A 27,973-nucleotide genomic window follows, 5' to 3' on the forward strand; every position below is an offset into this window, starting at 1 on the left:
GTAGATAAGACGGTGCTATAAGAGTAATTGGTTTATCTATGAACAAAAATATCATGATATTAAAAGTACCATTTTAGGTGTGACATCACAACTAACAGAAATTGCAGAAATTCCTTCTTTGGCGATGAATATCACTATCGTCGTTGCATGAAGTGTTAATTGTACGGGGTAATTGTAATTAGTTATGCCAATTAGTAATTACAATTACCAGGACATGCAACTTTCCTCAAATTCACACTTTTCAATTCAATGTAGTTAATTATATATTTCTTATTAGGTTTTCAAAACGTAGTTATCAATAAGTTATTGTCAGCGATAAAACGACCACATTCACATATAAATAGTACCTTGAGTGGAATGAGTCATTACACAGAAATGGCCTTTTCGTGGAACACATGAATCGCCATGAAAGCCTGTAATTATTTTTGTACAGTCGACCGTCATTTTTTATTGCAATTGATGAAATAAATTCAAAGTGCTACGTTATTTGCATTGCTTGATGATGCACCTGAGAGTGTTACAAATGTAAATTCCATTCGGTTACATGTATTATATGGTTGTAAGTATAATATTTAATAATAATAATTCAGTGGCATTATCGGTCAATACCTAAGAAAAAATGATCATTTAAATTTCGACCCTTTCTATTTTATAGACTACTAGATAGATACATTTTAGGTATGAGACTATTTCGGGATCATCTCAGTGTGACCCTCAGAAAAAATACTGAGAATCTCGATTTTCTTGTTTGGAATGGTTAGGATAAGCTCGTCGATCTGTTTTTTTTTTTACAAATAATGGCACGTATATATTATAATGTAATACAATTTGAATCTTTTCAATGACGATGACATACGTCTTATTTTTTTATTTCACACTGAGTTGATCTCTTAATGATTTAGCATACATCTTAAGAACCAGGGCTAATTATGCACATAGAAATAACTTTCCAATGGTACAAAACTGTCATTCAAAATCACGACATCGAGGACGATATAATAAAATTCTATTAAAATTAAAACTGTCGTTTATAAATATTCATTAGTTGCTATTAAATTATATTTTGTTTTCAAAAATATTATTTACATGTTAAGACTTTAATTTGTATTTTTTTAACAGAACAGAAGTGATTAGAGGTTTAAAAAAGAAATAAAAATTGTAACAAATACTTGATATATTTACTTATTTGAAAACATTTACCTAAATATTTTCATAATTATTACTGAATTAATCACTGTTAATTAATCCTAGTAGATTCGTATTACGTATTCAATTTCATCTTAGCATCGACTCAGATAAAACAACTTAGAACGTTAAACATTCAAATAATTAACACAAAACTACACAGCATTTTAAATATGTATATTTCCATGCAAGCATAACCCAGTTACCCCATTTTTACGATTCGGGGCATTAGAATGTAAGAACAATAGAGGTTTGGGAGTTATAAAACATGAAAGTTAGCTCGCTCGGTATGACACGACAGCGTGACAGCTAATATGAATTAATTATATTTAATTCCTGAACATGCGGGCGTGACTCCCAAGAGATTTTATACTTAATAAATAACGCGTAAAGTGGACTACTTTAAATAGTTCCATGTCGTGTTTATAATAAGTAAATTTGTTGTATATACTTTAGTAATTTTGATGATTGATTCAGTCAGTCAATTATGTTCCATATGTATGTGGTAAAACAAGTATGTAGATTGTCTTTTGTTTCTATTGGAGTTCTCAAATACTTCTTTATTTTAATTACTTCGTTGCAAATGTTACATAATACTACGTCCTCGATAAATGAACTACCCACTGAATATTTTAATTCAAATCAACAGTTTCTAAGCGCCTTCGTCAAACAATGATTTTCTAATTTGAATAAACGCACTTTTTTCCACGTATAAAGTTCTAAAAAACATTAAATTAATGTAATTTTATCAATTTTTTTGTCTGAAATGGATTACTTGGCTTACGATAAAATATATCGTGTAAATTAAAAAAAAAAATCATCATTAAATTTGTTGAAAGTGTCAGGAATCGGCTGTTTGTATATTTTTCCTATCGAGCGAAGTTGTTTAAATCGTGTATCGACGTTTTAAAATAATATATGTTCCAATGGCCCTCGTTTAAGAAACGAGAACAAAAATGGAAAGAAAAAATGGATAACAATGGATAGGTTCTTAAACTCGGCCCGAATCAATGTCGTTCTCGGTGTCGGCGGCGGTGGACAAACGGCCTTAGTGTGTAGACACTATGTTCGTGTGTCATGTCAGTCAGAAAAATTGATAAAAAAATGTATAACCACATATTATACACATTTTTTTATTACAATTGTAAATATTTATGATTATATTCATGTAAATCTTTAGTTTTTGTTTAGTCGCGTGTTATTTCAATATATAATAATATTATTCGAGACGAGCATGTTTTCGCAGACTTTTCTCGTTTATATGCTGAATACACAATAACTTTAGATGTTTCAAGAGAATCACTTTATGTTTTTTGTTAAATATTCAATAAATATTATTTTATTAAAGAAAGGGCCAAACGGGCAGGAAGCTCATTTGATGATAAGTGATACCGCTGCCCATCATGGGCCCTCTCAATCCAGAGGGCTCGCGAGTGCGTTTCCGGCCTTTTATTCTGATAGTAGCGATACCGTAAGCAACTCCGATCTCAATAAAGACTTTATGACCGCACGGCTCCTATGTTACTCGTACTTACCTAAATAGCATCCAAAAATATCGGGATCGAAGAGGTTCACAATTAAGGCCAGAGTTAAGTGCATACAAGAACAAACCTTGAGGAACCAGCTGCCCACTGAAGTATTTCCGAACCAATTCGACTTTGGGTCCTTCAAGAAAAGAGCGTACAAATTCTTAAAAGGCCGGCAACGCACTCGCGAGCCCTCGAGCATCGAGAGTATCCATGGGCGTCGGTATCACCTAACATCAGGTGAGCCTCCTGCCCGTTTTCCCCCTGTTCAATAAAAAAAAAATTACCTCGTGACCAATTTAAATGGGTTCAAGCAATAATAAATATACAATTTTAATGTAATTTCAAAACACATTACCAGCTTTCCAAATAATATACAATATACTCTTTTTAATTCTTTCACTGAAAGTGTTAATTTTGACTTGTACACGTATTGTATTTGCGGCGTACCACCACCATGTGGAACCAGCTGCCTACTGAACTATTTCCGAACCAAATCATGTTAGGTAGAGTCCTTCAAGAAAGCGTACTAATTTTAAAAGGCGGGCAACGCACTTGCGAGCCTTCTTGCAATGTATAGTATCCATGGCGGTATCACTCTACATCAGGTTAGCGTATTGCCTGTTTGCCTCTTTATTAATAATTGTATTACTACTAAAAACTCCATTCGTTTCCTGGTTTAATAGTTATAGCCCCACTGGGTTTCGACCCATGTTTCTCTACAACAAAACATGTTGTTACAAGCTAAAGTAAATATTGAGTTTCGTAATATGAAGCATGTTAAATATTCAACGGTTTAATACCATTAGGGAATCGTCATGCGTATTATCAACACCGATAGAATTGGATAAATAACCGTAATTCAAGTATTTATTCATTTCATAATTGCATATAAAAATGCAAATTAGGTTTTGGGCCATCTCCGTTCAGTAGGTGCGTTGATTCAATACAAATTTTCGTAACAAATAGAAAAAAACAATATCTTAATCTATATAAATCTCCTGTCACGATGTTTGTCTGCGATGGACTCCTAAACTACTTAACCGATTTTAAATTAAATTAGCACACCGTGAGCAGTCCGGTCCAACTTAAGAGATAGGATAGCTTAGATCTTTAATTATAGTCGCAATTACATTTTTTTGCAAATTAATTGACAGTCACAATTATCTGTTAGCTGCAAAAGATTCTAACAGATGTCGATACTTTTCGACTAGATTGTGTAAGTAATCAATAGTCACTGCTATGGTAAACCGACAATCGTGTCATATAAGCTACAATTCAATATCATGATTACCACGTTATTGAGGAAACGAAGGAGATACGAAGTTCACGGGGGTAGCTAGTATATTTAAATTAATATTAAATAAAGTTTACCAGCTGTTCAATGTTAAACGCGTCTCGTACTTAAAACGTTGAGATATATAAATAATAAATAAAAAACATTAATTGAGGTACTTAACGTAACGATCCTAACGTTAAGTACCTCAATTAATGTTATGTACCCGCATAATAAGCAAAACAAAAGCATTTCGATGTTTGATATGGTTAAAAACTACATAAAATTAAAAATCAAAATGGTTTTGTGAAATCCTAAAATCTTAACTTAAGCCGTAAACAGAATTTAAATCTTTATGTATACGTTGATAAACACAATGTACAATTTAGAGTGTCTGCGAAATACGTGTGTGCTCCCGGGACGACAAGTTCATATTTTACACCTCCCAACGGAGCAAAGTTAAGTGCCGCCGAAAATTTTCTTGCTTCTTTAATCTTGACGTTATATTCAAGAAAATGTAAATAGTATGCACAGTTTCAAAGGGGCTTTATGAGTTTCTAATAAGTTCAGTCTTATTATAGTGTCTGGTAAATAAATAGTCGGTGGCTTAGAAGTCGTTTTAGGTACTTAATTCAAAAACAAAGCATGCCGTAGTTTCGAGTTACATACCGATACTCACATTTATTTACTCTTTTGTCTCTTTTTGTATTATTTTATTTATGTATACAGTTGTAAGAAGAGACGAACAATGTTTTAGTAAAGACGGTATTTCAAACTCACTTTTAAGACAATTTTATTTAGAAACATTGCTAGATCAAGACCTATCTTGCTTATCGGAATGCTCAATCTGGATATCAGAAAGTTTTAGGCAAAAATAATTCTTCTGAAAAGGACAACATGGATGATGATATGCTTAGGGTATATAGAGGGTGCAAGAAATTTAAATTTAGGTAAAAGAAGAAACTAACCTGATTGATAAATATCTAAAACGTAATATTTGATTGAACTTCGATCAAATGATATTTTAATGTATGACGTGCAATAAGATCTTATACTGTTAATCTAAAACCGTTAATATAGGTAATACTACCATCTAATTATATGCTATTATATACTAATCACGCGGCGGTGTTTGGTAATTTCATACGAAAGTATTCTGAAAACTTTCGAACGTAATTAAGATGTACTCAAAGCAGATTAACAATTTATCTGTTACTATCTATATATAGTTATCAGAACATAATATAAACGGGGTGGAACTAAGCGACAGGAATCGTAATATAAATATCACTAACAAAATTTAGTAATTTTTTAGTTTTTTAAATAATATTTATACTTATCCGTCTGAGTCAGTATATTTTGGCAATATTATTGCCAACTTTGCTACTATTACATGTTCGCATTCACGCTTAATAAAATTAGGTATGTTTATTCTATAGGTACTGAGAAAACATTGACGCACAGACTATTTAACATTTACAGAGACAACTCGCATTGGAGAGTTTGACAAATAAAGATTAAAATCCAAATGAAGGTGTAGAAAGTAGGCCAGAATATTTTAAAATATCCCGTTTATATTTTTATCTATAGATATGTTGTAGATTATTATTATTAATTTATTGAATGAAATGAATCAATAGAATCTTGGATAATATATAAGTATGGATATAAACTTAAAATAGCTATAAAATATTAAAAAAAACACATATACGCAGTTAAATAGAAATAAAAATTGTGTAAAAAAAAAATTAGTACACAAAAATGTTTTAATCACTATATCATAGAAATTCATAGACATTATAAATTTCCAACGTCAATGCGTCAATTTGAGAAGTGCGTGCGATCGTTGAGTTTAAATTGCTCTCCAGTCTAATCAGCGCCTGACGGACGACAGTGATATGGACGTGGTTAATAACAATCTCTTCGAATCTGCGACAGCAGCGGTAGAATCGTTACAACGCAACTCAAAACAAACTAGATGTATATACCGTAATTTTATCCGGACAATGGTCAATTTATTATGTTCGGATTCTGAAGATAGTAATGCTATATTACTTAGTTGTTCTATGTTCCAATAGGTGGACTGCACGTTTATAACCACTACCTGAAATCTGGAGGTGAAAGAGCATCATAACTAGGACTAGGAGGTTCCAGGATTTGTTGGACCACACGTGAGATCAGGTGGCTCTCATAGACCAGGGCCTGGGGGAGTCCAATGAATTTCTGATCGCCGTGTCAGATGTGAGAGTTTTAAGAGTGGATTGGTCCTCTTGGGCTTTATTTCCTCAATTAAGGCATGACCTAGAGGTTCCATTAAATATTCATGTTGTCCAAGGATGTAGTCCTCTTATGGATTTGACATCACGATCTGCTTGCGAACGTAAAATCACATTTTTCCTGTCATTAGGTAAAAATATCTAGTCTTCATAAAGAAAAACGTAAGCAAAGAACTTAATAAAACCATCCGGCGAATTAAAATCGGAATAAAAACTGCAATATTGAATGGGAACTTGGAATATTTTATTAATAAAAATACATTTATCCGGAACACTGTTATAACATCAATTACTTAATCGTTTAATCCTCCATTTTAATACAATTTGTATGTTCATCGACGCACATTAACAATTACGTCATACGTATTTTATACAACCTGAACGAAGGCCAAATTTCGGATAATCATAAAAAATATAGTTGTACGAAATTTACCAGAGACCGAAAAATGAATGGACTTTTCGGTCAATTTCATTTATAAGTTATTTAAGTTATATTAACTTATTGAGCTTAAGAGCTTGTGACAATTAATTGTTGGAGATTTTTGAAATAAAATATCTCCCTATCTATCTCTACACACAAATACCGAAATATTTTTAATTAGCTTACAGAGCCAATATATAGATAATTGAAACTGTAATTATTTTTAAATAACTTTTGTCGAGATTGACTTAATTATAAGTTATTACCGTAAGCTATTCAAATTTGGTTTGGGGTTATACAATTAATCTACCTTTGTATATATTCCACAATCATGAAATAACAATTTTTACACGTGTGTCTGTATTACCATAAAAGTAAATCCCCTGCAGCCAAAGTTCAAAATTTAAATCTTGAAATTATTCACACCCGCAGTAGTAAGCCAGTGTCTTCACTATAATAATTTTATCGTATGATTTGTTTCAACGTCGATACTTTTAAACCCGAAGAACTTACGGCGACTAAGCCAAATATTTTATTAAGACCTTCTTTTAATGCGGGGTGGAAAGTTGATATATTAATTAACTAGTGAATAACGCGACGAAGAGTCACTCAGTTGTACGCAAGCGCATAAAGGCTTGTTAAGTTACGCCCTTATGTAGTGTGAAGTCGGTGTTTGCGCGATGCGCACGGCGCCTCGGTTCATCTCTGACTGCGATGTTTAATTCAAAATGTAAAAATCGAAAACTCGACAGTGCACAAAATTAACAAGTTAAGTTTTTAAATTCAAAAAAACTTTTTTAGATCGTAAAGTTGTCGTGTTTATTAATTGTGTTGTGTTTAGTGTCGGATTATGGATGAGGAAAGTTTTTCACTGGTCAGTTTTATATAGATGTTACGATGCCTTTAATTAATGCAATAAAATTGTCCTCGTCTCGGTTCTCAATGACAATACAGTTTGCGGTTTCTGGATCGTGTTGTTTCTTTAATTGACCATGACCTTGGATATATTGTAGCGGTAATTATTTTAATAAACTTTGACGCTTATTATATAAATAAATACTATTTAATGACCTTATTATGCTTATAAAACACACGCAATGAATTGATTACCCACGCAAACAGTTGACTTAGTTGGCTTAAGTTGACAAATGATGTTGAGATTTGAATATAATATTATTTTCCAATTAAATGAATTATTTCGCGTGCTTTGAAGATATCAATTTGTGCACATTAAATTTAAATATTGATGCATTTTATCCAGAGTAAAAAATACACAACATTTATTTTCTATTATCTGGTTTAATACTATATCAAAACTAATACCGTAAGCTTTAAAAGGCTTAACAAAGATTTATTGAGCAAATTTAATTAAATTGGATCACTGCAACAACGTAGCACTTTAGCAACATAGTTTGTATTGCTAAATTATAAAATTAAAATAATAATTTCAGTAAGGTACATAAAAAAACATTTGTCTAAAATACACCACATCATATGAAATGCATTTTCGATGGTATAAGTTACAATCAATCTGTTCTAAAATAGATGACAATTATGATACTAATAAATTTTACAAAATAAAATAAATAAATCAGTGGCCCTACAACCTCATTAGGTCTTGGCCTCAGATTTATGAATCTGTTTCATGATCATTTTTAAATCTAATAGGTAAGAAAATGATCAGCCTCCAGTGCCTTACACAAATCGTTGACTTTTTGGGTCTAAGACATGTCGGTTTCCTCACGATGTTTTCCTTCACCGTTCGAGCAAATGTCAAATGCTCACATAAAAAAGAAAGTGCATTGGTACACAGCCGAGGATCGAACCTACGACCTCATGTATGAGAGTCACAGGCTGAAGTCACTAGTCCAACACTGTAAAATTTTACAAAGGCATACCATAAAAATATTATACTGTATTTGGGATTAATAATAATTGGTGTACGATTAAAAAAAAATGTTAATCATAATTTCCAACTACTATCAAGCTGTGGAAGAATTGTGAATAATTGGACTGAACGATTATTTATATCAATACTATATTTAAAGTTTTCATATAAAAAATGTATTGGTTCAGTTTTAAGTTTAACATAACAATACTATGACCAAATCATTATCATAATAAAGAGAATTGCTCCCATACCTCACGATCGTATCTAAAAAATAATAATAAAACTTTATTCATGACAGACAAATGGTTGTAACAAAATTAATCTGATCTATAAAGATCATAACATCTAAGGTCGATCTAAGGTCATATAATATAAATTAACTGTAACAGGGAATAAATTAATTAATTGAAGGGGTGGGTGAAGCATTTTTATTGGGGTAATCCAGTTTCGCACAGAGTGTGGAACTCGCTTTACGAGCTCTACCCACTACACCATCACATCACTATTGGGGTAATTTAGGGTCGCAATGGTATCTATCTAATATAAATCTACCAAGAGACTCATGACAGCTGCTACAGAAACCATCTTTCTCATTGACATCGCCTTACAAGTCTTTACAGTAGGGTTGCAACTTAACGTGCTTCCTCACATCTGGATTTGTGTCCCGTTTTTCGCATCTATAGCACATATTGCTATGACCACAGAGGATGATAAAGACGCCCATGTGTGCCCAAATTCCAAACATTTATAGCAGCGCAGGGGGCGCTTTAAAAAAATCCTCTATCAAACTCCACCCAATTATCCAATCTCCTTTCATTGTTCTATAGCCCCTTTCAAAGTCTTAACATTTTATTAACTCTGCTGCGTAGTTTGCCTTATTCAACAAGGCAGCAATTACATCCTCAGCAGAAACTGTGTCGTTAAGGCCTTTAACCCTCAGACATACCTCTTTTTCTGACCTACTAACTCTCGCTATGGTAGTTAGCTAAACTTTTAATTTCCTGAAGTAAATCTGCCTTTTCTATTATGCATCGCCTTCTATCTCAATAAGACGCCCACTTGCTGCTGCCGGCCTGATGTTTATATGACTTGTGCCTAACTTAGGTGCCTATACTCTTCCTCATAGCAATTCAAAAGGCCGGCAACACACTTCTTTTTCGAGCCTTTTGGCATTATGAGTGTCCATAAGCGATGGTATCACTGAACATCAGATGAGCCTCCATTTGCCCCTATTCCTCCTATTACGTAAAAAAAATATTTGACAATTTTATTATTAACAAAGTCCTTAATCTTGTAATTTCGTGAGTGTTTTGAAAGGGTTGTAAACTACCAACTAACCTTTTCCATTGTTCCCATATCATTCCGACACAACAGACTAGACTTTTTTCGTCTAAATTAATCAAATTAAGGACATATCAAGATATATTCAGGTCTTATATGTATTGTTAAAAGAAACTTTGTATCAATATTCAGTGAACCGTTTAAAGCACAACGCGAGTCTTCAAATCAAGGGAGTATCTAGAAGAACAGCCGACCTATAACACCTTTTAATTGTCATGTTTTTTTAATTTACAAACAATTTCTTGGCATTAAATAGATCTTGAAGCATTGATCAAAATTATACAAATAAATAAAAGGCTAAACCTCTATATATATTCGGTATGCTAAAATAGGAACACGCATTTATATTATAGAGGTAGCATGAGGTAGTGGTGTTTAGCTGTTAACTTCAAGTGCTCAAACTCAAACTGAAACTTAAAATAACTTTGTTGATATAGGTAACCAAGCACACTTAGTAACGTCAACAGAAAAGATGTTAAATTGATTCTAAATTTACATTGACTACCGTTTCGCTAGTCAAAGGGGTAGAGCGGACAAGACGAACTGGCAAGAAACTCTTTTTAATCGCCAAATGAGACATACAAATTGTTTGAATTACAGATTAGGATCATGTTAATAATCTTCATAATATAAAAAATATTGATTAAATTACGTTTAACGAGCGTTTTGAATTTATTGTGCGATAATTCTCTATTCTATTTATAGATTAATCTCTATTGTAGTACAATCTTCAAAACCAGCCAAAGCCTCCATTATATCTATCGGAGATATATTTTTAATTTATGAAAATTATTTCATTGGTTCATCATCTCGCCTGCTCTACGCATTTGACTTTCGAACTGGTAGAAAATGTAAATTATTTTTTTTTGACGTTCGTAAGTGTACTTGTTTACCTATATGAATAAAGATATTTTGCGTTTGAGTTTGATCCCATGACCTATTTAGTACCATTTTAGTATTTCGTGTTTTAATGTTCATGTTTTAATAATATGTATTCTATATTGTGATAAGAACTTAGAGAGAAACTAAAAATGATTCATATTATATTTACTGTTACCTAATATCGTTCAATTTATAAATTTTTCCGTTCAATATTGCTTACCCATTTATGGCTCTTAATTAATTTCTAATAAACGATCAGAAAAAGCAATTTCAAAAATAGATCCAAAATTCTCTCTGAATATTTGATGGCAATAAATCTCAACATAACTTGGCTGTTATTTGAATTTCAAATCGAATTGCGTTGTTCTGACACGCACAGGAAGAAAAACTATTTAAATGTGTATATTACTCGTTGTATGCGAATGACAGAAAAATATGAAAGAATACGTGTTTCTTATTGCTTTATAAAAGAGTATGGTATACAACGTGTGGAAAGTTTCGTAACTAGGGCGACATACATTTTCCAAAAACAGATATTTAAGTCTGAGCCTACCAAAGATATTGCAATCGTGGTTTTAGTGTTAAGAAATATTTCTATATAAAACTTATTAGAGTTTTATAAAATAATAATAAAACATGAGTTCTAAGCTCTTTTTTAAAATATATTTCTTTAGTTTTCTCAAAAGTCCGCGAGTTTTGAGTGGCGTTAGCATGCGGCTCCTACACCTTTTCTTTCTTTTCTTTTTCTTTCTTCTTGGACTTTCTTTCTATGTGCGCATTTAACATTCGTTTGAGCAGTGAAGGAAAACAGCAAACAGCAGTACAGCTGATTAAACTAAAAATAGATAACGTTTAACAAATTTGATCTCATTTTAATTGTATAATGTACATTTTAATTGTATAATATACCTCCGTACAATAACAAAAATGATTAGATTAAGATTATTTACATGTAATACCAGTTTCCAAAACAAAGGCGTAGAGAGGGCGTAGATAACATATCATGGACAGGTGTAGTTTACCCGGTCATAGGAATTTAATGATTATGAATGTAACTAGCGTAAAGTAGACTTGTATTGACTATAATTCAAAAATTTGACGGAACGCTGTTGAATGTTTTATATCTAATACGTATAAACACAATGTTAATTCATTTGTTTTTTTTTCCATTATGATAAACTATAATATTGAAGTATTCCTATCAGAACATGTCCATTAATTTTTTGTTTCAATATATCTTATATTCGGTTTTAAAAGTATTCAAGACTGATCTACATAATGACAGCATTTGAAATTTATGAACTAAATTCAGTCTAGACTTAACTGATTTATTCATAACAAAAAATAATTCTCTAATCTAATTTTGTACATCAAATAAACATTTGTTTAATACATAAATGTATATTTGTCAAACTTCGAATAAAATATTTAGGTCTGTTTTATACTGATAAAAAATGATTGCTCAAAATGAAGCAGTTGCTTTATTTCCCTTGCTTATACTTTATTTTTGTTTACTCCGAGTAGGGTTAGCAAGGTATATTTCATTTTAAAACACCTATTCATGTACTTATAGAAATGTCCTTTCTGCAGTATTTAGTAATGGTTATGTTTTTCTATCAAATAAATCTGAACCTTGCTATTTTCCTCTCAAAAAATCTAAAATAGTAAAATTCCACTCTTTTCACTAAAACTACTTGCTTTTACATAGAAAAAGGAAAAAGACATTTTAACTTAAAAAGGTTCGAATATATTGAGTTTTATGAATACAGTATTGATTTATATAGTGTGCCATATACAAATACAAATGCGGCATATTTAAATGATGTTTATAAGTAAATATATTTAATTTGTAATTCTGAAAAAAATACGCTTTTTTTAGCTTAATAGTACGGCAGCTCTTAGTTCTAGTTTTTATTACAAATAAACTAGGTGTGTGATTTTATCAAAGTTAATAGAACAGACATTTATACGTACTAGATTCAGACTAACAGAAGCAAAAATATACTCGGTACGAATTCTTTTAAAATCGAAAAACACAGTGAAATTAACAAATTTAAAATTTCTTTATTTTAAATAAGGTAAGCAGCAGTATTTCCGCTCCAAGTTGCTTGCTTTTTCGCTCATCAGCCAGTATTGAAAAAAAGCCGTCGTTTTCTATTGAAAAAAAATTCTCATGGTTCGAGAAATTTACAAAAAAACAGTCTATATATTTTTTGCTAACGCTACTCCAGTTTTACCCACAATTTACAATTTCATTCTTCATCTACACGGGTTATACGATTAGGTGAACCGCCAATCTCGTATTTTAATAAAACCTTTCTTTTGTCGGTAATTTTTCGTTTTTCCTCATTTCGTCTGAGCCCGAGTGGACACACGCCTTAAGGTTTCTCGGCTAATCTTTATAAGACCCGAACAACTTTGTTGAGTTAACTCCTTATATAAATGAAAGAGATCCGAGATTTCTGAGCATATTAAGTAATTGTAGACGAGCGGGTATGCAGAGTGGATCTCTTATGTTGACTTTAACTTATTGGACCTTTAAACACCGAGGAATAGATTTTAATCTATTTTTTTTAAGATTCGAAATTTGAAAAATATATAAGAACTATTCAAAACGTCATTTTCATTATTCTATTTGTGTTCTTAATTCGAAAGTAGTTGACATTTACTTTACATTATTTTGAACTACTGTTGTTAAGTGGTGATTACGTTTTATTTTATTGATTTACCTAGAATAAAATACTGTAGACCCTAATTTTTTAACATCTATTTTTAATTTCTTAGTCATTTCTGAAAATGACGACGTAATATCAATATTAAGTCGCCTTGAAAAGAAATTAAAGATCACAGACTGACGATAAGAGGATTATTTTTGACATGTATACTTAGTCTATTTGAAATGAAGGTTTCGTGTAAATCGGGTAATATTTCGACTTGGGACTTTTGTTTGTTAAAATCAAATACATATTTTTAAATTCAACATGGCGTTAATAAATGTTATGTTTATTAATATTATCAATAATGGATATATAAATATCATGCACTACTTGTACTTTACCCCCTGTGGGTGTTTATTTCTTTAATGTTTCAAGTTAGGCTTGCCTGGGAGAAATAACTTATATAACCGTTTTATATGAGTATTTTTGTAAAGTGTATATAAATAATATTTACATAACGAGCTTTACCTTAAGAGCTTTCTAGGTCAACTTTGCCACTCTGTTAAAGTGTTTGTAATTTATATGTGTAGTATTCGTCTAAACTAATGTAATGTCAAATTAAAAAAATAATATATAATAGCAATAACAATTGAAACCCGATAGTTAGATATCATTCAAAACGACGTTATCTATTTCTAACAATAGATATTATTAGAATTAATTTACGATTTGGTTATATCATGCGGGTCACCGATGTTGTGTTTGTTTGAGAGCATATAATGATAGTTTTCTAATTATGAGCTAAAATTCTGAAAATGTGATGTTTGACGGTTATTCCGATTGGAGACTTTTACTGATACAATTCATATTCATTGCAGGACATCTTTAGGTCAAAATTTGTAATATTTTAGACTCTAATCATCAATTGGCCACTGTGTTTTTGTTACATTGTGGCTATGATGACCATTGTTAGATTAAGTGTTTTAGTAGTTTTTTAATCAAATTAGGATGTGTTTGAAAGGAGAGTTTGTAACGCTTAAATGTAATTAGACAATCACGTCACTAGACCAATCACTCAAAAGCAACCATTATGATGTTTTTTATTCACACCTACACATAATTCGATATAATCCTTTCAAAAAGAACGAGATTAGATTTTATAGACACAGATTTTCTATAATGCGGGGAAGTTCTTATGTGAGTCATATTGTGATATAGTGACATTAATAATATGCTTCAATTTGACAACAAATCTGTAATTTGTAAATGAATTTCGTTCACAAGTTATGTATTAGCCGTTGTATTCCGTAGACCATTTTTCTCAATCTTGTATTCCAAAAACATCTGAGCTTCATAGCATAACCGAGTATCACACAAATTGTGTTTGGTAAAACCTTGTATTTGAGTAGGGTTCACTGAAGTGTCCTATAGAGTAAATGGGCGCCGTCAAATCCGGGTCATCGAGTGTTCAAAGTTTACGTGTTATGCGTATGAAATCTCATCCTTTATATAAACCTATAGTAATCCCTTTGTAAGGGATTTATCGCGGGTGTAAATTGATTAAAGCTAGATCTTACGTGCAGTGTATGCTTAGAGATTACTTAGTTTAGAAGATTGAAAAAAATATTACTAATAATTATTTTATTTATTTATTTTCACTACATTTTTCTATCTTAACAGTAACTACGAATACGATAGAATTCCAAAATAACTCCCACACCAACTAGATAAAAACATAAACTTATATTCCTAAATCTATCTATCTATAATTAACAATAATTAATTAGCTATTCAAAGGGGGAACGCTGCTAGTATCTTCGGAACCTTGCCTAAAGGGACTCCTTTTAATAATATTTTTTAATAATTAAATTTTAAGGTTATTTATTAGATATATTTTTAGTTTGTAATTGTATATTAATATAATTAAAATATTGTTATTGTTAAAGTAATAAAAGTAAACACTTTCAAGTATATTAACAATATATTGGAGTAAAGGTTTTCTCTAGTAGAGTTTAACCCTATATAACAAGAAATGATCGGTCAAACACAAAGGACTAGAATATTCTTTATTCGATAAATACTTAAAATCGTTGCTACAGAGGCTCATCTCATAAAAATCTTCGGTGGCATTGTATAGAAATTATCAATCTATTATACAATTTTGTATATAAATTGATGTCTAGCGTAGACCGGGTTTATATATGTATGTCGGTGAAAACAATTTATTTCCCAATATCAATCTTATACATACTGATGGGGTGGCATAATTCAATTTGGCTGCTATTCCCTGAAACTCCTGAAGAGCCCGTATCTTCAATGCTTATATGCGCTGAGTGAAAATGAACATTGTATAATGCTGTTGAACGTCTATAGACAGAAAACGTCTATTTTCCCCTAAATAATAAAGTAATTTTTACATAAATCGATTTAAAGTACACTGACGGAAATAATATAAAATCAAATGATTATAAATATTATTCTAATAGAAAATCAGTTCTTTAATCAAGAGCGCGCGACAAGAATTGGCTAGAAATGCTACTCTTAATGAATAAGATAACAAGCATTTTAATTTAGGACGAGATTTTATATTAAAACATTTTTTTTACAAACGTAATTTAAAATATAATAAAAGTTAAAATATTTCAATAATAAAATTACTTATATAACGATTATTAATACGAAACAGAAATCAATTTTTACATTTTTTTATTATCTTAATATATTTAAAACAATAAAAAGCAAGGTCCTCCGCTGCGTTTGTATGTTTGCGATACACAAAACATCTGCTGCACACTTAAATGATTTATGAGGAAGGTATATTTAAGATTTATGTATAAAAATAGGAACGATAGTAAGACTATTTTAATGGTTTCATTTTATATTTACTCATTATTATAGATAAAGGGAAAACGAAGAGATGAATTATATATTTCAAAATTCCTATTATTTATTACCTAGCTATGTGACACGTTTATTCATTAAATTATATATAACATTGTTGTTTATTTGTAACATATATTGTTAATAATATTGTATCATTAACAATGCTAACCACAAAAAACTTGCACTATTCACGTAGTCAATTCATATAAAACTATGTTGAAATCACAATATTGTTTTAAGTAAGATGTATTAAAATGTTATCTACTAAGCTTTAAAGCTAATAAAATCTTGCTTAAAGTTTCACCGCAAACAGCTTTCCGGATACCTCTTGGACAGACAAATGTATGCACTTTATCTTACAATTATCCCGGTTATATAGTTAAGCTTATTAATGGTTTAAAACCTTTTAGCAATTTAAGATTATAGTATGTGTTATTATACCAAGGAAAAATTGGTTTTAATATTATTTAAATAATTTATTTAAACAGAAAATGCTTTAACATGGGCTTCTTTATAACACAATTAAAAGCTAAGCTAAATTTTACTATTAATTAGTAAAATTTATATTTTTTATTGATATTGTTGCATAAATATAAACAAATGTGATATTAGCCTATAAGAACTTATGGATGACATATCTGGCAAAGAATATAAGTAACTAGGATTTGTGGTAAGCGGACATGACTTACGTACTTGCCTTATATATCTTATAACCCCTAGGCAGAGGACGTTGAAAGTGAGTATCAATAGCCTTTGATCTTGGGTCTTGTATTTCACCTCGCTCCAAGTTTTTCCGGCTCTCTTTGCCTCATCTGCATCTGTAACGCCATGTTTGCCTGGGACGGCCACACGTCCACTTTGCTTGTGGGTTCCAATCAAGTGCCTACTTGGGAATATATTATGTCTTATCCATTACATTGGCCGACGTCACACCGACGCTTCGAATCTAACGGATCTGGGTTTCTCGGCAGCGCTCTCAAAGTTGCTCATTAGATATCTTCTCGAGCATACATGCAAGTCATTTAAAACATTAATTGTATAGAATACCTGTATTTTGTTTATGTCGGAAGTGTCCTGGAGTGAAAACCAGATGAAACTTGTATTTTCATCTGGTCTCCATACTACATTAAACATATATAGAGCTATAAATAATACTATAACTATTAATAAAAAAATAAGATTGTGAAATTCCTTCAAACAGTATCAATGTTTCGATTCTTGCAAATATTTTAATGAAGACTCATTAGAAAGTTGGCGGAGTCAACAACACTTATTATTTTTCAACTCTATCCTTAATGAGTGAATAAATAGCCTCTACTAGTCCCTCCACCGCATTCGAATAGATATTCATAGTTGTTCCATGTACTTCGTACGAACACGAATTACCTGCATTAACTAACTATGACACTAATTATGAAGACGTTAATATTTTCCACGTCACCAAGGAAGATGTGATGAAATGTTTGAAGAGAGACTTTTAGATTGTTTAGCAGTTAAAATTTACTTTTTTTATTTAGCCAATCAAGTATACAGTATTTAAAATTTTCTTAATCTAAAAAGTAATAATAGAAATAAATTAAAATGATTAAAATGAAAGCAAAACTCATTTAAAAAGTAAAAATTTAGTTTTATCTTTAAAAAATAAAGTATCATTTGTCATTTTTTGAGTTATAAATTACAATTTTCTTTTCGATTATTAATATACTTATGTTTTCTGTTTCATATATTTTGTTCATTATTGTATTCACCTTTGTATATTGTCTGGGTGTTTTGTTTAATAATATGTTAATGTGTTAGGTGTAAGACTACTAATAAGTAAATAAAAAGCAGCCATCGAGCTTTCGAAAAGTTTATTATTGAAACAGCTTAACTAATACATGGTCAATTATTTAAAAAAACGAGTGTAATAACGTTTTAACTTACTTATCTGTATCTTTTAATCATAGCGTTAAAGATAGAGACGAGGGCACTTTAGTTAGAAGAGTTCAATTAAAATGTTTATTTTTAAATAACGAGGTTATTTTATAAATCTAGACATAAAATATAGCTTTATTTGAAGTGAAGACTTATTGCGTAGTCTCAAAAGTTTGGTTTTAATTTGCCTTAAATATTTTAGGGACTTATTTTAGTTAAACAAATCCAATCATTTATTCCAATTAGAGTACCTAAAAAGGCACTTTTGAACGTTACATTAAATATAAATATGATTCTAATTGCCCCTTCCAAAAGGAAGAATGGACAAGAAACTCCACACTTACTCTTTTTATATAATTTACAATATTTGTATATGTAATCACTTGTAATAGACCTAATGTTACCGACATTAACCAGGCTTTTAAATATCATCTCTGATATTCTACGACATCAACTAAGTATTCGAGTTAGCTAAAATACTATTATCTATTATTGCAAAAATTACCTGTAAAAATTACCTAACTATACCGAAAACAGTGTAATATCTCTGATTTGTATTAAAACATACGAATACAACACGATTGTAAGCTGGCTCGACGTATACAAGTTTATAGTATAGAATGCGGTATTTTGTTAAACTCACCGTGTTTTGAATATAAACTTTTTGTCTTCCAAAGAATCATATTCTAATCTTATATATTATTATGATATATGAAATACAAATGTTGCTTGTATAATACAAATAAATATGAACATAGGTTGAGAACCGCTCGCAAATCGCTAAAACATTGCTGTTTCACTTATATTATTAAAAGTACACAGTTTAAAAAATGGGAAAATTTATCCATCAGCTAATTTATCAAATAAGCATATAACTGAAATATCTAATTAACTTCGGTGTAATTCAGGCAATAAAGCAACAAAGAAAAATTATGAATAAACAAGTTTCTAATACACAAGGTGATTATAAGGCCTTGTCCTTGACAAAACAAGCCCACTGAACCGAACTAAATCGTGTTTTATAATTATTAAATTAATCATTACTAGATTATGTCAGACAACCATTTATAGTTACATACTGTTTATAATTCGAAAGGTTATTAGAGCTTTTTTTTCGCTTAGTAACGAATGTGTTGTAAATGGGCTTTATTGTTTCAGGATACACAGATTGTTAATAACAGGAAATTTTTTGAATTGTTTGTTTTTTTTTCTATTTTTTGACCCCTGTTCTGTGCTTTCTGCTTCTGCCCAAATGGGCAGGATCATCACAGGCAGCTGATGTTATGTGATACCGCCGCCCATGGACACTCTCAATGCCATTGGCTCGCAAGTGCGTTGCCAGCCTTTCAAGAATTGGTACGCTCTTTTCTTGAAGAATCCTAAGTCGAATTGGATTAGAAACACTTCAGTGGGCAGCTGGTTCTACAAAGTGGTGGCTTGTATTTCTAGTATAGGCAATCGATACGATTCATCATAATATTGCGATACGTTGAGAAATTCTCTAGTCGAACTTTGTAAGAAAGATAATAAGATAAATTTATTACTTTGGATACATGAAAAATACGCAATAAATGCACGCAATTTATATCACGAGCAATCTAGTGCCTAGGTGACTCTTAACTTTGTAGTACTTTCAAGCTCCGCTGGTTGGCCCAATATATTTTCTTCTTGTGCGTATAAATACATGCTCATAATGTGAAAGGCTACATCACGAGAAATCTGCATTTCTAAGATTTACAAATCTATAGTGTGTTTTAGCCGATTTATTTTGTTAAATTTATTTATTTTATTTCCATCGATATTCAATTTATCTTTTCAGTATATTAAAATAAATTTTTCTTATTTCAGATGTGGACAATAAGAGCACTCGAAAGCACAGTGTCAAGCTCAGTGATTAGTGTAAATATATGAATGAATGGTAGATAGCAAATGAACGAAATGCGAGGGGCGTGGTTTATCCAGCGGACTCTGTTGACGTTGCTTCTGACCGCTGTATCGTCATCACCGTCCGCTACACAGAACACTGTTATATCTGGTAAGTAAATTGTATTATTGATGTTGATGACGAGGCGAATAAATAAATAAATATTTTCGTAAAAGTGTGCTACGGAAGCAGTGTCGTGCGGCGTGTGGTGTGGTCAGCGACCTAATGGTAGGTTTACACGCTTGCCAAGCCTTGGCAAACTGCAAACTGTGCCAAGCCTCCACAAATCTCGTTTGGCGTTTGGATGGCGATTACACGCGTGTGAATGCGTCAGTCTGCAATATACATCCAAGCATGGCGGACACCGAACTTGTGACGGCTGTTACATTTGGTTTAACGTACTTTTAAAAATCATCAAACCATAATATGATATGATATGTTGATCTTTTTTTACATCGGATTCCAGATGCATGGTTCCATTCGGTAATGTTCCATAAACGAAAGACTCTCCTCATTAAAATAAAAATAAAATGATTCTTCCAAACGCGGACCAACATGTAAATGCATCGCAACCGCTTGCCGCAAACGCCCTTTGATCTGCGTTAAAAAACCGACATTCGACTGGATCGGAAGCAAGCCGGCAGAAGCCCACGCAAGCCAAGCCAAATGCCCTTGCAAGGCTTGGCAAGCGTGTAAACCTACCATAAGGCGAATGAACGACTTTAGCACATCACACGCTTACCCGGCCCCTGCCTCCCCCCCGCAGTTACGTCACAGTATTTATTAGCAAACAAAACAAATAAGAATTTCATCGAGCATAATAGATTTTGTGACCTATCAAGTTTAAAAGTGGTATAGAAACCGAAGCACTTTACTTTAGATATATGTTGTATATGATAATTATCTCCTAAGTTTGGGGCAAGATTTTTGTTTTGTTTGTAAGAAGCTCAGTAAGACACTCGAGAAAATTCGGGAACATTCCTTAAGAAAGGCACCATCTGTTTTCAATTGTTTATATTTTTTATTAAATACCTATGTTTACTAGTGGCCTACATTTCAAACTTGCTTAACAATTTGTAGGAAGCGATTACGTCAAACTTTAGCAAAGTTGAGACAAAATATAATAACATTTTTGTCCCTCCAATATAATATCTCTCAGAGGCGTATGCCTTGAATTATAAGTACTGAATATTTTACTTCGGTCGTGGTCAGGCAAGAAAGTTATATTAATGCGCTCGTCACTTGCTGTTGATGTTTATTGAAGAAAAAATGTAAGGAGCAAGAAATATTCATTCAGGCAATTTCGCACTCTATTAAATGGCAGTAAGTCATATTTTTCACATAAACAAAACGATGCGCTAGGCTTAGCGAAAATGGCGGTACATTTCGGGGTCATTTTTTATAAAGCATTCATAGCGTTCTTTGTAGATGTAGTCAAAGATATGTACATTTGTAGCATCAAAGACTGTTCCGGGCCTCGAGGTGAAATGAACGCTACGTTTGCTACGAGTAGGTTAGCCCGTAAATAATCCACTACGGGAATCAGTCTGAACTTACGTAGTAGTTCGTAGTACTTTTAATTAGTTTGATCTAATTTAGTCGAGTTTTCGATTGTTTTTGTTATATCATGTTTTCATATTGAGTTTTTCATACTTTTGCAATAGCTTATTGTATAATATTTTTATTTTATAAAATAAAATAGGTAACCTCAACACTGTATTGTTCTATATAATATTAATAACGGCTATTATAATGTATTATTAAAAGAATAAACTAAAAGTCTAGTATAAATATATCTTCCTACAATGCGAAGACTAATATGTGAACTAAAGAAATGAATTACTTCCTCAGATTCCATGAAATAATCTGGGTCGGCCGAAACCCAAATCCCTTAACACCAAGTTAATTTCTGAATATAAGCTTTCAAAAGCCCCGTCTTCTCGTGTACTTTTGCGAAAAAATATGACCCTCACCTTAGAGGATTTCCTTCCACCGAGATTTCTTTTATTCATACTAAATCCTTCTTTTTTCTGACCGAATTGGATTATTTTTCACGGTATGATTAAATACTGAATGGGCTATCGACATTTTGCCGCCTCGGGTTCCCTTTATTAATGTCCGCAATATTTTTCGGTCTCGCCTCACTGAAAATACAACATTATTTATGTTGCTTCCTAAGTTTTTTATTGCAAGTATTGAATTCCGCTGTTTATTAAGCTTCCAACGGAAAAACTTTGGTTGTTTACAATGAACGTATAACCACAATAAGGAACCTGTACTTATGACACCAAGTACTGTGTCTGCTTTCGCCTTTGTTAATTGTAATTGTAAAATAATATATTGGGAAATTTATTGCATTGTTTGTGTTAAGACTTCCTAAAAATACTGCTATAATCGTTCCTTCTTTGAATTAGCTGTGTAATTAGTTTACAGGTTAAAGCAGTCAGCTTATATTGATAAGTTTATATTAGATTCACCTACGGTGATTTATTTATATTATGATTAACATTGTGTTTCTTTGCATAAATCTCCTGTCTCCATTGGATGATTTTCCGTTATAACATGATGATGATAGATTATAGCCAAAAACGTATAAGCAGGTAAGGAGCAGGTACATTTACAAGGTATATAAAATATGAAATTTCTTAGTTCTTTCGACTATGTATTTGCGTGTTGTTCTCACGAGAATGTATTCTGTGCTCTTATTTCACTATGCCTCCTGCTGTCTTTGTTTGAAATTTATTTTATTATTCTTAATTAATTAAGATGTCATGTGTAATGGTTGCAGCTCCTTACAAACATTGTCTAAAAAAACACTTCATGATTATAAACAGTGGTCACGAAATTGTTTTGCCAGTTCTTCTCTACCGTTCTTCGCCCTTGATTTGAGAACTGGCAGTAAATGTAAAATTAGAAGCATTTATCATTTAAAATTTTCATGTTCATGATTTTGAATTTCTTAAATTCATTTACCACTGTAACATACCAAATTAAAACTTAAATACAGTACAATATTTTTAACCTAAAAATTATTGTGTCAAAAATTTATGTTAAAAATAAATGTATTGCTTGATATCAAAATATTTGCAAGTTAACATGCGTTAATAGAAACAATTTTCAAAAAGTACGGATGACTTCATTTAATAGTTATATTGGCGATTTCACACTGTTATAAATACTGAAAATTTATCCTAGGTTTTTCAGACACTGAATGCATTTTTTTATATATTACATTGATATTAAAATCTTTTTATTAAAGCATAGGCTCTGATTATGATTTTGATCCATTCGGTATTGAGATCCTTGCTCCGAGGGGTCGCTATAATGGGTTAAATAGATAGCATAATGGTTAGTCGACATCGCAGAAGACTGAAGAGCTGGCACCTACCTCGGACAAAGAATTAGCCTATTCAAAGGGGGAACGCTGCTAGTTTCTTAAGGGACTCCTTTTAATAATATATATTTTAGTTATTATATTTTAAGGTTAGATTGTATTTTGTAATATTATATTAGCTGTAGGATTATAATAAGAAAGGCTTAGATTGTGATTCATGTAGCATCACACTTTTCTTTATAATTACAATGTATATTTTTCTTTATAATTAAGAAACATCTTTCATGAATTATTTTCTGATTTAATCAAGGAGTCTTAAATCATCGTCAGGGTATTTTGAAAGAGAAACCTATTTTTTCGTGATTATTGAAACAATTTCATTACCAAAAACAAAAATTTCCTCTTTATAATATTAGTGTAGATTACAATTATTGATTATGATGAAGCTATAAAATGTATGAATTAAAATGACATACAGATTATTAAAAGGAACAATTAAGCAGTCGATAACCGAAAAACCATAATCACGTGCTATGAATAATTCATCAACTCAATTTGTATCATGATACTATGAATATTAATGTACACGGAAAGGCAACCTGGGTTGTATTAGTTAATTTTATTACTCCTAATACTCATGTTATCACGGAGAATACGATTTTGAAGTACGTAAGGAACAGTTGACAGTTTATAAAACCGACTTTGAAGATTTATTTCAGTTCACAGTTCACGAAGAAGAAAACTTTAATAGCACTGGGATTGGGAAGAATATTGTATTGTGAATGTTTACTTTAATATGAGTTCATATACATGCAAAAAATTAAGTTATAAATGGTAAACATCTGGACCGGTGTAACGAATTTTGATTCACTTAACTGTACAATTTATATACAGTTAAAGTGTGACAATCGTATGTAGTTGAGTAAATTTCTATGAGAAACGGATAGTAATTTATAGTTATAAACTATTACTATCGTTATCTTCTAGCTATAGTTGAGTGTATAGGGCCTTCGAGTTTTTTTTTCTCAAGATACTTTGCGACCGCTGACCGCAGAGTTGAACGCTGAATTAGTAAAATAATAAATCAGTGTCGCTACAACTTCTTTAGGTCCTGGCCTCAGATTTCTGAATCTGTTTCATGATAATTTTTAAATCTAATAGGCAAATAGGTGATCAGCCTCCAGTGCCTGACACACGTCGTCGACTTTTTTGGTCTAAGACAGGTTTCCTCACGATGTTTCCTTCACCGTTCAAGCAAATGTTAAATGCGCACATAGAAAGAAACTCCATTGGTGCACAGCCGGGGATCGACTTCCGACCTCAGGTATGAGAGTCGCACGCTGAAGCCACTAGGCCAACACTTCTCTTTAGTAAAATAAAGTGTTTATATTATTATTATATAACTTGACACTTTAGCTGTAAACAATTTTGTCACAATTTCCTATATAAAACAATGCTAAAAAATAATTCAAGTTTCAATTGAAAAAGCTTGCAATGTTTTATCGTAAAACATTTTGTCTTTATTCACAATAGAAGCTTTTAGCATATTATTGTGTCCTTGCCTTTTCAGAAATAATTGATAAAGCAGTTGGCAAGCGCAAAAATCAGCTTATTAGATTTTGTTCTAAAGTATACTCGTTACATTGTTCTTTGTACGGAGCGAACGTCTGTCATGTTAATAAATAATTACAAAGAAATCTTTTGCCTCGAAAACATCCGATCTGCGGTTTCAAATCCTCGTATAAACGATCTCTTAAAAGCAATTTTGTATAAATCCTTGGCAATTTGGCTGGTCAATTACTAAATTCACCTCAACGAGTTTTTAGTGAGTATTTGCGCCCATAAAGAGGAATTTATTCACAAAGACGACCGCAGCACCGAGTGGAAATTGTCAAAAACAACAAATTGATCGATTCGTTATCTAAAACCGCAAAATGTAGCCGAGGCACGTTTAAACACGATATCCGCAAAAATTGGCAAGCTCTAAAAATTGCTCTTTTTATTTATGCGCTACAAATACTCCAACTTATTTTACGATCCATTTCACAAAAGATAGAAATTATAAACGTGGACGGTAAAAGCATAATTTAAATCTTAAGTAGAAAGGATTGGTAAGGATTGAATAATCTTTCCAAAGGAATCTATTTTATTATTTTCAGATATGAATGTATTTTTAAAGATCTTTGTAATTACTAATTGTCTCACTCATATATGATTGTATTTATTTGGATAAGCATTCAATTTCCAAGTAGATAAACCTTCTCTGACGTCACAAGTCCATAGAAGGGGCTACTACTGTTAGTCTTCGCCAGTTTCCTCACTCTGATTTGTCATCGTATGCGTATTTATTGCGCACTAGAAAAAATCATTGTTGTACGGCCGGGATTCAAAAGCATAACTTTCTATTCTCTACGTTATCTTAACATAAACTATACAATTACCGGGAATATGGACAACAAAAAGATATTATACGTATTAAAAATATAATGTTTATTTAATGCCAATTATTCAACGCTTAAATGCTTTATTTTATTGAAATTTAAATGAATAAAGTAATTAAAATAAAAAGATTAACAGCAGGCAGCGTTTAACACAGTACAATTATTTTACTTAATTGTAAATTATTTACAATTACGAAGAAATTTTTAAACATATTTATTTAGTTTTTCACCTATTCCGACCGTCCTTCAAGAAAAGAGCGTACAACTATTAAAAGGCCAGCAACGTACTTTCGGCCCTTCTGGCAATGTGAGTATCCATGGACGGCTCACTTTACTTCAGGTGAGCGTCGTGCCTTTTTGACTTTTATTACAAAAAAAAAAATAAAATAAATAATAAGATTATTTAGTAATCCTTCAAGACTAGACTTAACTACGATAATACTTGACATATATTTTTATTGAAAATACATTATTCTATTACTTGACATTTATTTTTATTGAAAATACATACCTACATTGAAAACTTAATGCAATATAGACCTATCTATGATTATTTTAGAGCTTGGCAAAATTCCTTTTTCCCCGACAATTGAACCCAGGCCTCTTATTACGCCGTGTGCCCAGCCACGGTGATAAAAGAGTCGTTGAATAAAATGACGGTCCCAACTCTCCGGCTGTATAATAAATCTTTGAACAGATAAGATTCGAAATTGTATCAATGTGGATTGGGGCGCAGGAGAAAAGCGTTTACGTAAATGAGAATTTATCGCTTTAATTCGATTTTGAATTTAAGTACAACATCCTCGATTTTTTTATGTATACAAGTGAAATGAACAAAGTGAAAAAAGTTATAGTAATATAAATTCTAATTTGCTCAAAACTTAAGAAAAAAATTACAGGAAATTTTTCGAAATCGTCACCAGTTTGAGTTTAATAGTTTTTTATTAAAAAAAAACACATTTTTACGGATTATAGTTATGTATTTAAACTTATAATTATTTAGACATAATTTTAAATTTAACCGACGTTTCGCTTGCTTTACATGTCATTTTTTCTTTACATTTATCAGCGTGCACCACGCACGCTGTAAAATTATTTAAATTTAAATTATTATTTATTTAAATTATTTAATAAAATCTGAGTATCATCATCAGACGTCGAGGCAGAATACGAAATTCCACCCGTATCACCTCGACGTCCGCCGTTCCACAACTGAGCGTTTTTCTAGGCAGTTATTGCCGCGCACCACCACTTTGTGGAACCAGTTTCCCACTAAAGTATTTCCAAACCAATTCTACATAGGGTTCTTCAAGAAAAGAGCGTACCAATTCTTAAAAGGCCGGCAACGCACTCGCGAGCCCTCTGGCATTGAGAGTATCCATCGGCGGCGGTATCACTTAACATCAGATGAGGCTCCTGCCCGTTTGCCCCTGTTCTTTAAAAAAGTGCGTACAAAACGTGGTTTGTTAATAGTTTTTAATATCAGTATAAGTGTTCTTAGTAGAAGATTTAATAAGTTACAGGTAAAAAAATCTGCGGTCTAGTATTTTTTTGTAGGGTAAAAAAAAACCTGCACTATATTTTTCCATTTCTCTTTATTTCTCTTTCTATGATTTTTCTCAATGCATTGTTCAGATCTAATTGTTTTGTTTCGATGAGCTTTCGTTGAATGCAATTTTAAATATGACGTGGAGTGCCTTTTATATTTTTATGAAGGTCCTGTTTTTTGTTTTTTAATGTAATATAGGGAGGTGGTGATGAAAAAATATTAAAATTAAAAAAAAACATTTATTAATTTAGGAAAAACAATATACTTCCAATTTTACATTTACTGCCAGTTCTCAAATCACATGGATCACGATTTCACGATTTCGTTACAAATATACAAATCTTTGTTCTTAATTATGTTTGTGTATAGTATAGATAATAGGTTTGGTTTGTAAATGCATGAGTGAAACAATATAGTGTAATGCCACACATCCTAAATACTCTCGAGCCACTATTCACTAGTACAAAACACAA

At 31.5% G+C, this 27,973-nt stretch overlaps 1 protein-coding gene across 5 annotated transcripts in view; it reads left to right on the forward strand.

Moving 5' to 3' along the window:
* Positions 1-27,973, forward strand: part of LOC111000563 (nephrin) — a 134,074-nt gene that overhangs the window by 16,354 nt on the left and 89,747 nt on the right. For 3 of the 5 annotated variants that reach the window (XM_045631908.1, XM_045631907.1, XM_022270047.2), the window contains exons 1-2: positions 7,356-7,558; positions 20,101-20,287. In XM_045631908.1, the coding sequence (XP_045487864.1) occupies positions 20,182-20,287 (106 nt within the window). In that variant the 5' untranslated portion in view covers positions 7,356-7,558; positions 20,101-20,181. The other 2 variants (XM_045631906.1, XM_022270046.2) reach the window with 2 other exon arrangements.

This window comes from Pieris rapae, chromosome 17 (genome assembly GCF_905147795.1).
Source record: "Pieris rapae chromosome 17, ilPieRapa1.1, whole genome shotgun sequence".
Lineage (NCBI taxonomy): Eukaryota > Metazoa > Arthropoda > Insecta > Lepidoptera > Pieridae > Pieris > Pieris rapae.